Source organism: Mya arenaria, chromosome 1, assembly GCF_026914265.1.
Source record: "Mya arenaria isolate MELC-2E11 chromosome 1, ASM2691426v1".
NCBI classification, from domain to species: domain Eukaryota; kingdom Metazoa; phylum Mollusca; class Bivalvia; order Myida; family Myidae; genus Mya; species Mya arenaria.
The window spans coordinates 2,758,920-2,773,722 of NC_069122.1; the positions used below are offsets into that span (position 1 = coordinate 2,758,920).

Consider the following 14,803-nt stretch of genomic DNA (forward strand, 5'->3'; position numbering starts at 1 on the left):
CAGTGCCTTGACCTTCAATAGAACTGAGCTCAGAACAGACCTAATTCGCACCTAGTTTGCTGTTCAAATAATGAACAAAACAGAAGTTATTCGCCGTAAACAAAATTTCTATATTAAGTAACGGTGACCTTGACCTTTGACGGAACTGACACAAACCCAATCCCAAGTGAGCTATCCACATTGTTTTTAATATACAGCAAGTTTGGTGTCTAGATGATGAACAAAACTTGAGTCATTCGTTGGAAACCCCTAGTTTGACAACTAACCGCCCGCCCGTCCGACCGCCCGCCCAACGACACTCACAATTCTAGTTACCAACCTGGTTAAACACAAAAGAAAGAAATAACTCTCCGATATAGTGCAAGTATTTTATATCTTTCATAATATGATTATATCTGCTTATCATTTGATACAAGGGAAAACCCGACGATTTTAAACTTATTTGTACATATTTTTATACACGTATCTACTGCAGTGCAAAGTAAAACAGTCCTGAGTTTGGTTATATTTTAAAATCATATCTACACCAAATATGTATCGTTTTTGTTTTTAACTTCAAACAAAATATGACTAGCAATCGGCTCGGGTGCTTCAGGATGGCATATGTCGGTTTGCTTCTGACCGATGACAATAACAAAGGCCTTGATCTTCAAACCTAGTTTAGCATATTTTACATATCTGCCCCATCTTCGGTTTCTTTGGAGTTGCATGTAATCCTTCATCTGGTGAATCATCTCTTTTTCGTTTCATATCTTTAACCGATGCCATTTTGTCAGTTTTCATTTCACGCTGTATAGGATGCCAGGGTACTTCTTTTTGTATTCCTTCATCTGGTGAATCATCTCTTTTTCGTTTCATATCTTTACCCGATGCCATTTTGTCAGTTTTAATTTCACACTGTATAGGATGCCAGGGTACTTCTTTTTGTATTCCTTCATCTGGTGAATCATCTCTTTTTCGTTTCATATCTTTAACCGATGCCATTTTGTCAGTTTCCATTTCACGCTGTATAGGATGCCAGGGTACTCCTTTTTGTATTCCTTCATCTGGTGAATCATCTCTTTTTCGTTTCATATCTTTACCCGATGCCATTTTGTCAGTTTTCATTTCACGCTGTATAGGATGCCAGGGTACTTCTTTTTGTATTCCTTCATCTGGTGAATCATCTCTTTTTCGTTTCATATCTTTAACCGATGTCATTTTGTCAGTTTTCATTTCACGCTGTATAGGATGCCAGGGTACTTCTTTTTTTATGATATAGCGTAGTGCTCCCTCGTGCTCTACCATAGCGCATTTTTTAATGTGCGATATTATTCCTTTTCTGGTTTGTAATTCCTTACCTCCACATTTTCCGCAAGAGAAAGCAACCTTAGTCGACTGTATTTGCTGTGTACCGCTATTTAGGGAGCTCAGCACAACGTGACTTCTGTCTTCTTTTTCCATCTTAAAGCTCGCCGATGTACTAGGTTTACTTGTTGCTGTGTTTTTAATACAGTCATATATGTTTCCTCCTGTCGCACCACTTATGGAACTGTCAATCTTTTGACAGGATGTTCTCTCGTTGTCTGACTTTTTAGGTGTCTTGGCAAGGTATTTCTCTATAAAGGCTACAGGTCTGCATTGTGGAATAGACGGTTCATCATTATTCACAGGAAGATCTGTGCCACTTTTGTTTGCAACTAAGCTTCCAGACGAAAGAAGTATATCTTGCGACCACCGGTCGTCTTTCTCTTTATGCGTCTTGCCAACTTTTGGAGTTACAGTTTTAGCTTCGGTTTGCTTGTGACCGACAGCTTGATTCTGACCGATTCCTTTAGAATGACCGACACTTTGCTTTTGACCTTTTCCTGCAGAATGACCGACAGTTTGCTTTTGACCATTTCCTGTAGAATGACCGACAGTTTGCTTTTGATCTTTTCCTGTAGGATGACCGACAGTTTGCTTTTGATCTTTTTCTGTAGGATGACCGACAGTTTGCTTTTGACCATTTCCTGTAGAATGACCGACAGTTTGCTTTTGACCGATTCCTGTAGGATGACCGACAGTTTGCTTGAGAGTGACGATATAATCGGTAGTTTGGTGTGATACTTTTATAACGCCAAACAGATGTAAGTTATCTTCGTAACGAATCAATCTTTGGGAGTACTTCCAGATGTCCTTTTTGAGTTCAGTAGCATCCGCACTATCTCTAAAAGCAAATACCATTATACATTTAATGAAAATGTTGAATACATTTAATTCAATGTCATGTTATAACCATGATCATATATTTAAATTATTCTGTATACAAAAAAAACCCAGAAATATAACAGGAATTTAAGATATATCCACATAATAGAATGCAATATTTCGGATAGGTTGAATGTACAGACAAAACAAGTTGCATGATGCCAAAATAAATCTTCATTTGGCAACTTAAGCTTCATGCAAGTACTTTAAAAAATGAAAGAGCTTCTCGAATGCAGACTATAGATGATAGTATAGTCAATCTCGTGTATCAGTGTGTGTAACATTTATGACGTCATTTATCACGTGGTATATACACGCACTGTTCTGTAATATGGACGATCAATCTTTTGTTGCACGAAATAACATTATACACGTGTAATTGTTCACAGAGAGAGAGTTTTAAAGTTTAGTATTGAGGTATCTCTTTAAGTGAAGCGGATGGGCATTTTGTTTTTTAAATCAAGTCACATCAAACCTCTGAATGTTGTCGATGACGTGCTGTGTTGACCCAGGGACAATATTTCCGTCGGACTGTATGTTGAAGTTAACTTTCAGCGTATGTTCTTTTTCTGTGTCCTTCTTTATACAGACAATACCAGACACCGCAAGCTCTTTCATCGGCAGAACACTACCTCCCGCCTTACCTATGGCTTTTATGAACGCTTTGCGGTCTGAAGCAGCCATGACCTGAAAATAATCGCTATCATATTTCAAGACAGGGCTGGTATTCAATATTCAACTTAATTTAGTCTTATGGTCATACACAGTTACTTGGTATTGGGACTGCATTTTTGGCGAGTCGAGCGATTGATCCCTAGGGTCATCTCTTGGACTGAGAATCATAAAAATGTTCTTTAGTATTCTATGATATATATAATAAACAAATAATCTACTTTTTGTCGTATATTTTTATACATTATATATTTTGAAATTTCATACATTCTTTATCATGCACAAGTTATGAAGGTTAGCAGATTTCGGATTGAGACATATGTATAGAAACGAAGTCAGATCTACAGTGTGTTTTTTCGATAAAACAACTGTACACGTCGCATGCAAGTTCAGAAGGAAGTTATCTCCAAGGTGCAATCGCTCAAAAAGCACAAACTAGACGCGTTCTCTCTTATTTCTTTAATAACTCAGTTGGTTTGTTTCAAATGTAAGTTATCAATACGTATACATGCAAAACAAACATAAATTTTGAGTGATAAACCTTCAGCTTCTTGCTAAATAATGCATTGATGGAAAATATGAATTACTGATAACAAGATTGTAACCGTGTTTTTAATAGCTGAAAACGCAAAGCATATTAAATGATTGGTGAATGCTAAAAGATTTACTGTGATCTACTATTGTCTCATAAGGTAGAAATACCTTGTTTTCTTCACCTTTCTTTCAAATTAAACACAGTATCCTTCAGAAGAACAATTGTTTTCGACATGTATTAATCACTTTTGTTAAATTAAAACAATTGTATTAAATATGGTAAAATCTTCTTTGGGAGTAATAGTACATCTTTGTTATCTTCATTCGTAGATAATTTTAGTTATCTTTTCAAAGCGATGTGAATTCAGCCTTACATGTATTAATAATCTTGTGATTATTTTATTATTATTTGCTGATGATATGGCCGTTCATGTGTTGTATGAAATTATACATTAAACTGGTCATTTCAGCCAAAACCAGATAACTTTATATGCAAGCCCTTAAGACAATATATTATGATTAAAACATTTTAATCGAAATCACATCAAGCAATTCATGACTTATTTAAACAGAAATTCGTAAACGTAACAGTGTCCAATTTTTAATATCGATTTCTTGCAAAGTAAGGTGTTATTTTTGTCGTAATGCGACTATTGATGATGTGCGTGAAGTTAGCACCGTAGCACCGTATCACCATATCACCGCGGTGATGCGGTGCTAGCACCGTATCTCCATATATTGTCAGATCAGTATACTAGTAGTATTAAGAGTCTCTTATTCCTGGATAATGCACCTATAACACTGTGGGGCAAGACCTAACCATAGGTAAAAGTTGCATGTGAATAACCTAGGATTTTAGGCCGGCAATGCCGTATTTGAATATAGGCACATAATGGCTATTTGCCACATAGTCAGTAAAAAAACACGCCGAAACGTTGGTTTATAATTAAAAGTAAAGTATACGTGTTATTTTTTGTGTTACTTAATTAACCACATAGTCAGTAACTCATATACAGGGGAAACCTTAAAATCAGCGATGGGATCATAGCGATCAATGTCACCGTGTAGCCAAAACATGGCCATGGGTGATAGAACATGTTAATTTCCTAGGATTTCAGGCTGAATAGGCGGAATAAGGAGATGACATAGGTTCCAAATGACTATTTATCGCATAAGATGGTATAACTATGGTGCGGAAACCTCAAAATGAGCATGGAGACCATAACGACCTATGTCATCGTGTAGCCGAGGACTAGGCCTAGGTAATTGTATTTGTGAATAACCTAGGATTTTAGACAGGCTTTGCGGTAGAGGAACATACAATAGACCCCCAATGTCTATTTGCCGCATATTCATTAACTGGTTATGGCACGGACACTTTAAAACAAGCAAGGGGACCATATCGACATATGTCACCATGTAGCCGAGACCTAGTCCTAGTTGATAGTACATATGAATAACCTAGGATTTTAAGCAGGCTATGCGAGATACGTACATGGAAAAGGCTCCCAATGCCTATTTGCCTCTTATAAATGACATGTTATGGTGCAAAAACCATAAAACGAGAAACGGGACCAAAGCGACCTATGTCACCATGTAGCAGAGACCTAGTCCTAGGTGAAAGTACATATGACTAACCTAGGATTTTATGCAGGCTATGCGAGATAGGGACTTAGAAAAGGCTCCCAATGTATATTTTCCTCATATCCATTACATGTTATGGTGCAAAAACCTTCAAACAAAGCAAGGGGACCATAGCGCACTATATCAGTGTGAATCTTAGACCTAGTCCTAGGTGATAGTACATATGAATTACCTAGGATTTTAGGTAGGCTATGAGTGATAGGGGCATGGAAAAGTCTCCCAATGGCTATTTCCCTCATATTCATTACATGTTATTGTGCAAACACCTTGAAACGAGCAAGGGGACCAAAGCGACCTATGTCAGCTCGTTGCTTAGATCTTTTTCTAGGTGATAGTACATATGAATTATCTAGGATTTTAGGCAGGCTATGCAATATAGGGACATGGGAAAGGCCCCTTATGCCTATTTGCCTCATTTTCATTACATGTTATGGTGAAGAAACCTTAAAACGAGCAAGGGGACCATAGCGACCTATGCCAGTTCGTTGCTTAGACCCATTCCTAGGTGATAGTACATATGAATTACCTAGGATTTTAGGCAGATTGTGACAGGAAGTGACATGGAAAAGGCTTCAAATGCCTATTTTTACCTCATATTCATCAAATGTTATGGTGCAGAAACCTAAGAACGAGCAAGGGGACCATAGCGACCTATGTCAGCTCGTTGCTTGAACCTAGTCCTAGATGATAGTACATATGAATTACTTAGGATTTTAGGCAGGCTATGTGAGATAGGGACATAAAAAATGCTCCCAATGCCAATTTGCCTCACATTTTTTACATGGTATGGTGCAGAAACCTTAAAATAATTAAGGGGACCATACGTCACCATAGCGACCTTTGTCAGCTCGTTGCTTAGACCAAGTCCTAGGTGATAGTACATATGAATTACCTAGGGTTTTAAGCAGGCTATGCGATTTAGGGACATGAAAAAGGCTCCCAATACCTATTTGCCTCTTATTATTACATGTTATGGTGCATCAACCTTAAAACGAGCAAGGGGACAATAGCGAACTATGTCAGCGTGTGGCTTAGACCTAGTCCTAGGTGATAGTTCATATGAATTACCTAGGATTTTAGGCAGGCTATACGAGATAGGGACATGGAAACGGCTCCCAATCCCTTTTTGCCTCATATTCATTACATGTTATGGTGCAGAAACCTTAAAACGAGCAAGGGGACCACAGCGACCTATGTTGGCGTGTAGCTTAGACCTAATCCTAGGTGATAGAACATAAGAATTACCTAGAATTTTAGGTAGGCTATGAGTGATAGGGGCATGGAAAAGGCTCCCAATGCCTATTTTCCTCATATTCATTGCATGTTATTGTGCAAAAACCTTAAAACGAGCAAGGGGACCAAACCGACCTATGCCAGTTCGTTGCTTAGATCTATTCCCAGGTGATAGTACATATGAATTATATAGGATTGTAGGCAGATTGTGACAGAAAGTGACATGGAAAAGGCTCCAAATGCCTATTTTTACCTCATATTCATTAAATGTTATTACATGGTATGTTGCAGAAACCATTAAATAATTAAGAGGAAGGGGACCATAGCGACCTATGTCAGCTCGTTGCTTAGACCTAGTCCTAGGTGATAGTACATATGAATTACCTAGGATTTTAGGCAGGCTATGCAATATAGGGACATGGAAAAGGCTCCCAATGCCTATTTGCCTCTTCTTATTACAAGTTATGGTGCATTAACCTTAAAACGAGCAACGGGACCATAGCGAACTATGTCAGTGTGTGACTTAGATCTAGTCCTAGGTGATACTTCATATGAATTACCTAGGATTATAGGCAGGCTATACGAGATAGGAACATGGAAAAGGCTCCCAATCCCCATTTGTCTCATATTCATTACATGTTATGGTGCAGAAACCTTAAAACGAGCAGCGACCTATGCTAGGGTGTAGCATAGACCTAATCCTAGGTGATAGAATATATGAATTACCTAGGAATTAAGAAAGGCTTTGCGAGAAAGGGACATGGAAAAGGCTCCAAATGCCTGTTTTTACCTCATATTCAATAAAAGTTATGGTACAGAAACCTTAAAACGAGCAAGGGGACCATAGCAACCTATGTAAGCGTGTAGCTTAGACCTAATCCTAGGTGATAGTACATATGAATTACCTAGGATTTTAGACAGGCTATGCGATATAGGGACATGGAAAAGGCTCCCAATGCCAATTTGCCTCACGAGCATGTGGACCATAGCGAACTATGTCAGCGTGTGGCTTAGACCTAGTCCTAGGTAAAAGTACATATGAATTAGTTACGATTTTAGGCAGGCTATACGAGATAGGGACATGGAAAAGGATCCCAATGCCTATTTGTCTCACATTCATTACATTTTATGGTGCGGAAACCTTAAAACGAGCATGGGGACCATATCGACCTTTGTCATCATGCAGCCGAGACCTAGTCCTAGATGATAGTATATGTGAATAACCTAGGATTTTAGGTATGCTATGCGAGATAGTGTCATGGAAAAGGCTCCCAATGCATATTTGATTCATATTATTTTCATATTTTGGTGCGGTAACCTTAAAACGAGCAAGAAGACCAAAGCGACTTATGTCACAATGTAGCAGAGACCTAGTCCTAAATAATAGTATACATGAATAACGTAAGATTTTAGGCAGGCTATGCGAGATAGGGACATTGAAAATGCCCTCAATGCCAATTTGCCTCATATGCATTATATTTTATGGTACAAAAACCTTTATACGAGCAAGGGGACCATAGCGCCCTATGTCAGTGTGTAGCTTAGACCTATTCCTAGGTGATAGTACATATGAATAACCAAGGATTTTAGGCAGGCTATACGAGATAGGGACATGGAAAATGCTCCACATGCCTATTTGACTCATATTCATTACAAGTTATGGTTCAGAATCCTTAAAACGAGCAAGGGGACCACAGCGACCTATGTCAGCGTGTAGCTTAGACCTATTCCTAGGTGATAGTACATATGAATAACCAAGGATTTTAGGCAGGCTATGCGAGATAGGGACTTAGAAAATGCTCCACATGCCTATTTGACTCATATTCATTACACGTTATGGTTCAGAATCCTTAAAACGAGCAAGGGGACCACAGCGATCTATGTCAGCGTGTAGCTTAGACCTAGTCCTAGGTGATAGTACATATGAATTATCTAGGATTTTAGGCAGATTGTGCGTGATAGGGACATGGGAAAGACTCAAAATGCCTATTTTTACCTCATATTCATTACATGTTATGTTGCAAAAACCTTAAACAAGCAAGGGGACCAAAGCGACCTATGTCAGCTCGTTGCTTAGACTTAGTCCTAGGTGATAGTACATATGAATTATCTAGGGTTTTAGGCAGGCTATGCGATATAGGGACATGAAAAAGGCCCCTTATACCTATTTGCCTCATATTCATTACATGTTATGGTTCAAAAACCTTAAAACGAGCAAGGGGACCATAGCGGTTTATGTCAACGTGTAGCTTAGACCTAGTCCTAGGTGATAGTATGTATAAATTACCTAGGATTTTAGGCAGATTGTGCGAGATAGGGACATGGAAAAGACTCTGAATGCCTATAATTACATCTTATTCATTAAATGTTATGGTGCAGAAACCTTAAAACGAGCACGGGGACCATTGCGACCTATGTCAGTTCGTTGCTTGAACCTAGTCCTAGATCATAGTACATACAAATTACCTAGTATATTAGGCAGGCTATGCGAGATAGGGACATGAAAAATGTTCCAAATGCCAATTTGCCTCACATTTATTACATGTTCTGGCGCAAATAATTAAGGGAACCATAGCGACCTATGTCAACTCGTTGCTTAGACCTAGCCCTAGGTGATGGTACATATGAATTACCTAGGATTTTGGGCATGCTATGCGATATAGGAACATGGAAAAGGATCCAAATCCCTATTTGTCTCATATGCATTACATGTTATGTTGCATTAACCTTTAAACAAGCAAGGGGACCATAGCGCCCTATGTCAGCGTGTATCTTAGACCTAGTCCTAGGTGATAGTACATATGAATAACCTAGGATTTTAGGCAGGCTATACGAGATAGGGACTTGGAAAAGGGTCCACATTCCTATTTGCCTCATATTCATTACACGTTATGGTTCAGAAACCTTAAAACGAGCAAGGGACCATAGCGCAGATTGTGCGAGATAGAGACATGGAAAAGACACCAAAAACCTATTTTTACCTCATATTCATTAAATGTTATGGTGAAGAAACCTTAACAGTAGTAAGGGGACCATAGCGACCTATGTAAGTTCGTTGCTTGGACCTAGTCCTAGGTGATAGTACATATGAATTATCAAGGATTTTAGGCAGATTGTGCGAGATAAAGACATGGAAAAGACTCCAAATGCCTATTTTTACCTCTTATTTATTAAATGTTATGGTGCAGAAACCTTAAAACGAGCACGGGGACCATAGCAACCTATGTCAGCTCGTTGCTTGAACCTAGTCCTAGATCATAGTACATACAAATTACCTAGGATATTAGGCAGTCTATGCGAGATAGGGACATGGAAAATGGCCTCCTATACCTATTTGCCTTATTTTCATTACATGTTATGGTGAAGAAAACTTAAAACGAGCAAGGGGACCATAGAAACCTATGACAGTTTGTTGCTTAGACCTAGTCCTAGGTGATAGTACATATGGATTACCTAGGATTTTAGGCAGATTGTACTAGAAAGTGCCAAATTGGCATGGGGGATCGAGTTCATGTCCCTATCCCGCATAGCCTGCCTAAAATCCTAGGGTATTCACATGTGCCATCACCTAGGGCCAGGTCTCGGCTACACAGTGACATAGGTCCCTATGGTCCCCTTGCTCGTTTCTGCGAGAACGAGCCTTACATGTATGGTAGGGGTCAGTGGGGCTTATATTGCCCATATACGCACAATGTTGGGCTAAGGACGGGGCCAGACTAAAATCCTCGTAGTATTAACAGTTTCCCCGAATGTATCACACCGCCAGGTAACCCTTGGATACAGTGCCATTGGTCCCCTTGCTCGTTTTTAAGGCATCCGCACCATAACAGTGTCTGAATATGGGCCAAATTGGCATGGGGGATCGAGTTCATGTCCCTATCCCGCATAGCCTGCCTAAAATCCTAGGGTATTCACATGTGCCATCACCTAGGGCCAGGTCTCGGCTACACAGTGACATAGGTCCCTATGGTCCCCTTGCTCGTTTCTGCGAGAACGAGCCTTACATGTATGGTAGGGGTCAGTGGGGCTTATATTGCCCATATACGCACAATGTTGGGCTAAGGACGGGGCCAGACTAAAATCCTCGTAGTATTAACAGTTTCCCCGAATGTATCACACCGCCAGGTAACCCTTGGATACAGTGCCATTGGTCCCCTTGCTCGTTTTTAAGGCATCCGCACCATAACAGTGTCTGAATATGGGCCAAATTGGCATGGGGGATCGAGTTCATGTCCCTATCCCGCATAGCCTGCCTAAAATCCTAGGGTATTCACATGTGCCATCACCTAGGGCCAGGTCTCGGCTACACAGTGACATAGGTCCCTATGGTCCCCTTGCTCGTTTCTGCGAGAACGAGCCTTACATGTATGGTAGGGGTCAGTGGGGCTTATATTGCCCATATACGCACAATGTTGGGCTAAGGACGGGGCCAGACTAAAATCCTCGTAGTATTAACAGTTTCCCCGAATGTATCACACCGCCAGGTAACACTTGGATACAGTGCCATTGGTCCCCTTGCTCGTTTTTAAGGCATCCGCACCATAACAGTGTCTGAATATGGGCCAAATTGGCATGGGGGATCGAGTTCATGTCCCTATCCCGCATAGCCTGCCTAAAATCCTAGGGTATTCACATGTGCCATCACCTAGGGCCAGGTCTCGGCTACACAGTGACATAGGTCCCTATGGTCCCCTTGCTCGTTTCTGCGAGAACGAGCCTTACATGTATGGTAGGGGTCAGTGGGGCTTATATTGCCCATATACGCACAATGTTGGGCTAAGGACGGGGCCAGACTAAAATCCTCGTAGTATTAACAGTTTCCCCGAATGTATCACACCGCCAGGTAACCCTTGGATACAGTGCCATTGGTCCCCTTGCTCGTTTTTAAGGCATCCGCACCATAACAGTGTCTGAATATGGGCCAAATTGGCATGGGGGATCGAGTTCATGTCCCTATCCCGCATAGCCTGCCTAAAATCCTAGGGTATTCACATGTGCCATCACCTAGGGCCAGGTCTCGGCTACACAGTGACATAGGTCCCTATGGTCCCCTTGCTCGTTTCTGCGAGAACGAGCCTTACATGTATGGTAGGGGTCAGTGGGGCTTATATTGCCCATATACGCACAATGTTGGGCTAAGGACGGGGCCAGACTAAAATCCTCGTAGTATTAACAGTTTCCCCGAATGTATCACACCGCCAGGTAACCCTTGGATACAGTGCCATTGGTCCCCTTGCTCGCTTTTAAGGCATCCGCACCATAACAGTGTCTGAATATGGGCCAAATTGGCATGGGGGATCGAGTTCATGTCCCTATCCCGCATAGCCTGCCTAAAATCCTAGGGTATTCACATGTGCCATCACCTAGGGCCAGGTCTCGGCTACACAGTGACATAGGTCCCTATGGTCCCCTTGCTCGTTTCTGCGAGAACGAGCCTTACATGTATGGTAGGGGTCAGTGGGGCTTATATTGCCCATATACGCACAATGTTGGGCTAAGGACGGGGCCAGACTAAAATCCTCGTAGTATTAACAGTTTCCCCGAATGTATCACACCGCCAGGTAACCCTTGGATACAGTGCCATTGGTCCCCTTGCTCGTTTTTAAGGCATCTGCACCATAACAGTGTCTGAATATGGGCCAAATTGGCATGGGGGATCGAGTTCATGTCCCTATCCCGCATAGCCTGCCTAAAATCCTAGGGTATTCACATGTGCCATCACCTAGGGCCAGGTCTCGGCTACACAGTGGCATAGGTCCCTATGGTCCCCTTGCTCGTTTCTGCGAGAACGAGCCTTACATGTTTCCTCGAGATTAATGCTCTTATTGTATTGATTTTGATGGTGATACGGTGCTAGCACCGCATCCCCGCGGTGATATGGTGATACGGTGCTACGGTGCTAACTTCACGCACATCTATTGATGAGCAAATGCATTATTTATTAACCGTTCTTACATGGCCTCTTAACACAGCCATCATTTAAAGATGGACTCTTACTCCCAAAAAAGATTTACCTCAATTAATACAATTGTTTTTAAATACCAGAAAGGACCTCGAAATCAATGGTCTTCATGAAGGATACATACCACGGTTAATTTGGATGAAAGGTGAATAAAACAGGGTATGTCTACCTTATGAGACCATAGTAGATTGCAGTAAGTCTTTTAGCACTCACCAATCATTTAATATTTTTGTGTTTTCATCTAAATACAAGGTTACAATTTTGTTATTAGTAAATAATATGTTCCATAAATGCATTATTTAGAAAGTAGTTAAAGGTCAAGTTTATGTTTGCTAAACATGTTTATGTATTGATTTTGAAGAAGAGTGTCACTTTAGATATTTAGCTGTACTGGCTCGTTACTGCGTGTTATAATATTGTTTTATTCCATTTGTACAATACAAGTAGTTTGTTAACCTTACACATGAACCTAGTGGACGTAAACAAATCCCAAGCTGTGAAACAGGTGCTTTCCTGATAGTGAACATAATGATAAAATATTGCCCGGATCGGAAACAACGCCCATACTTTACTCAAGTTGCTCGCAACCTTGTTTAATACACGTCGAATACTTAACTTAACATAAACCATAAGTAACGCTTTAAACCATAAAACATTAGTTTTCGAACTGAAATATGAAAATATGCGATGTAATATTTTGTCAGCCATCTTTTATCACTAGTTTGCAGGCCCCAATTTCTCGAAACTTCTTAAGCTTAATAGGCTTAAGTCGCTTATTTCAATTAGCCAAAATACATACTGAAAATAGATTTTGATAAATGAAAAATGGTTTCTTCTAATACGCATACAGATATTTCTTATATAATTTATAAAAAACTCTTAAAAAAAAGGAAATATAACGCATATCATAGAACAACAAAAATAGTGAGTTTAGCTTAATCCTGTTATAAGGGACTTCAGAAGTTTCGAGAAATTGGAGCCAAATGATTACGCAAAACATTGCTCATTCCAAGACAAAAAATTAAAAAAAGTTGTAAAAATGGTAAATCTTTGAGAGTGTAGCTTTAAGAGAGTTGTACATTCATTAATGTAGAAATAATTTATTATTTTGCGAACGGCAGTCATATGCATATAGTCTACATCTATGCAGTATTAACTATGTCCCTTTATGACATATGTAAAACGCCCTTTATGACATATATATAACGCCCTTTATGACATATGTAAAACGCCCTTTATGACATAGATATAACGCCCTTTATGACATATGTAAAACGCCCTTTATGACATATGAAAAACGCCCTTTATGACATATATATAACGCCCTTTATGACATATGTAAAACGCCCTTTATGACATACGTAAAACGCCCTTTATGACATTTGTAACACGCCCTTTATGACATACGTAAAACGCCCTTTATGATATATATATAACGCCCTTTATGACATATGTAAAACGCCCTTGAAGACATAAATATAACGCCCTTTATGACATATATATGTAACGCCCTTTATGACATATATATAACGCCCTTTATGAAATATGTAAAACGCTCTTTATGACATATCTATAACGCCCTTTATGGCATGTGTAAAACGCCCTTTATGACATATGTAAAACGCCCTTTATGACATATGTAAAACGCCCTTTATGACATTTGTAAAACACCCTTTATGACATATGTAAAACGCCCTTTATGACATATTTAAAACGCCCTTTACGACACATATGTAAAACGAAACTGAATCCAAAAATAAATTAAACTTCAGATTAGTTTATGGGATAATTGTATGGAAACAACGTATTATGAATTACAACAACAATACATAATAAGAACAATTAATGACTTAACGAAACGACTTACAATAATTAATGTCCTTAGTATCAGGAAGTGATCGCAAATAAATATCCAACGTTATAAACTTGAAATGAGTTGTGACAAGTCGCCGTGACATGCCATACGATATAGTTGAAGATATATCGGTGAAACCAAGGTAGGCGAGCGTTAGATGTGTAGTGCGAGTGCACTATCTGACCTGTTTACACATAAGGTGCTGACGTCACTGGTCTGTGAGCACATCTCGGGGAGTTCGAGATCAGCTGTAGAAGAAGCAAGACGTACTTTGATATACTGCTTAATAAATAATAAAAACCTCACGTGTTCTTTCCCTAAAGTTAATGGTAAGCTAGGTTTGGTCTAAGTAACAATAGGGAATACTTTAATGGTGGCAGCGGTGTTTTATTAAGCCGTTCCAGTGCAATTGTTGCTGAAATTCTGCAGCTTTTGTTAGCAAATCTTCCTCGAGAATTTTCCCGCGTTTGAAGCCACATTTTTTCGTCAATTTTTGGCCGTTGTTAATTTTCTTCTGGTCTTACCAGTTGATTATTTGATGCTACGTCGTAGTCTCCATGGACTGCCACTAATTAACCCGGCCCCTTCGTTTGCTTTTGTTTGTTTTTTGAGGCCTTTTCAGCGCCCTTAGCCACTTTTCGGACGGGAAAAGTAGCCGGATAGAAGACAAACAA

The 14,803-nt window shown here is 39.8% G+C and overlaps 1 protein-coding gene across 1 annotated transcript; it reads right to left on the minus strand.

The window, feature by feature from the left end:
- Positions 1-354: 354 nt before the first annotated feature.
- On the minus strand, positions 355-14,283 carry LOC128205223 (uncharacterized). Its single transcript, XM_052906766.1, has 3 exons — positions 14,142-14,283; positions 2,705-2,916; positions 355-2,188 (listed from the first exon to the last, which is right to left on the minus strand). The coding sequence occupies exons 2-3, from the start codon at positions 2,911-2,913 to the stop codon at positions 661-663; spliced, it is 1,737 nt and encodes a 578-aa protein (XP_052762726.1). The 5' UTR covers positions 2,914-2,916; positions 14,142-14,283; the 3' UTR covers positions 355-660.
- Positions 14,284-14,803: the final 520 nt, after the last annotated feature.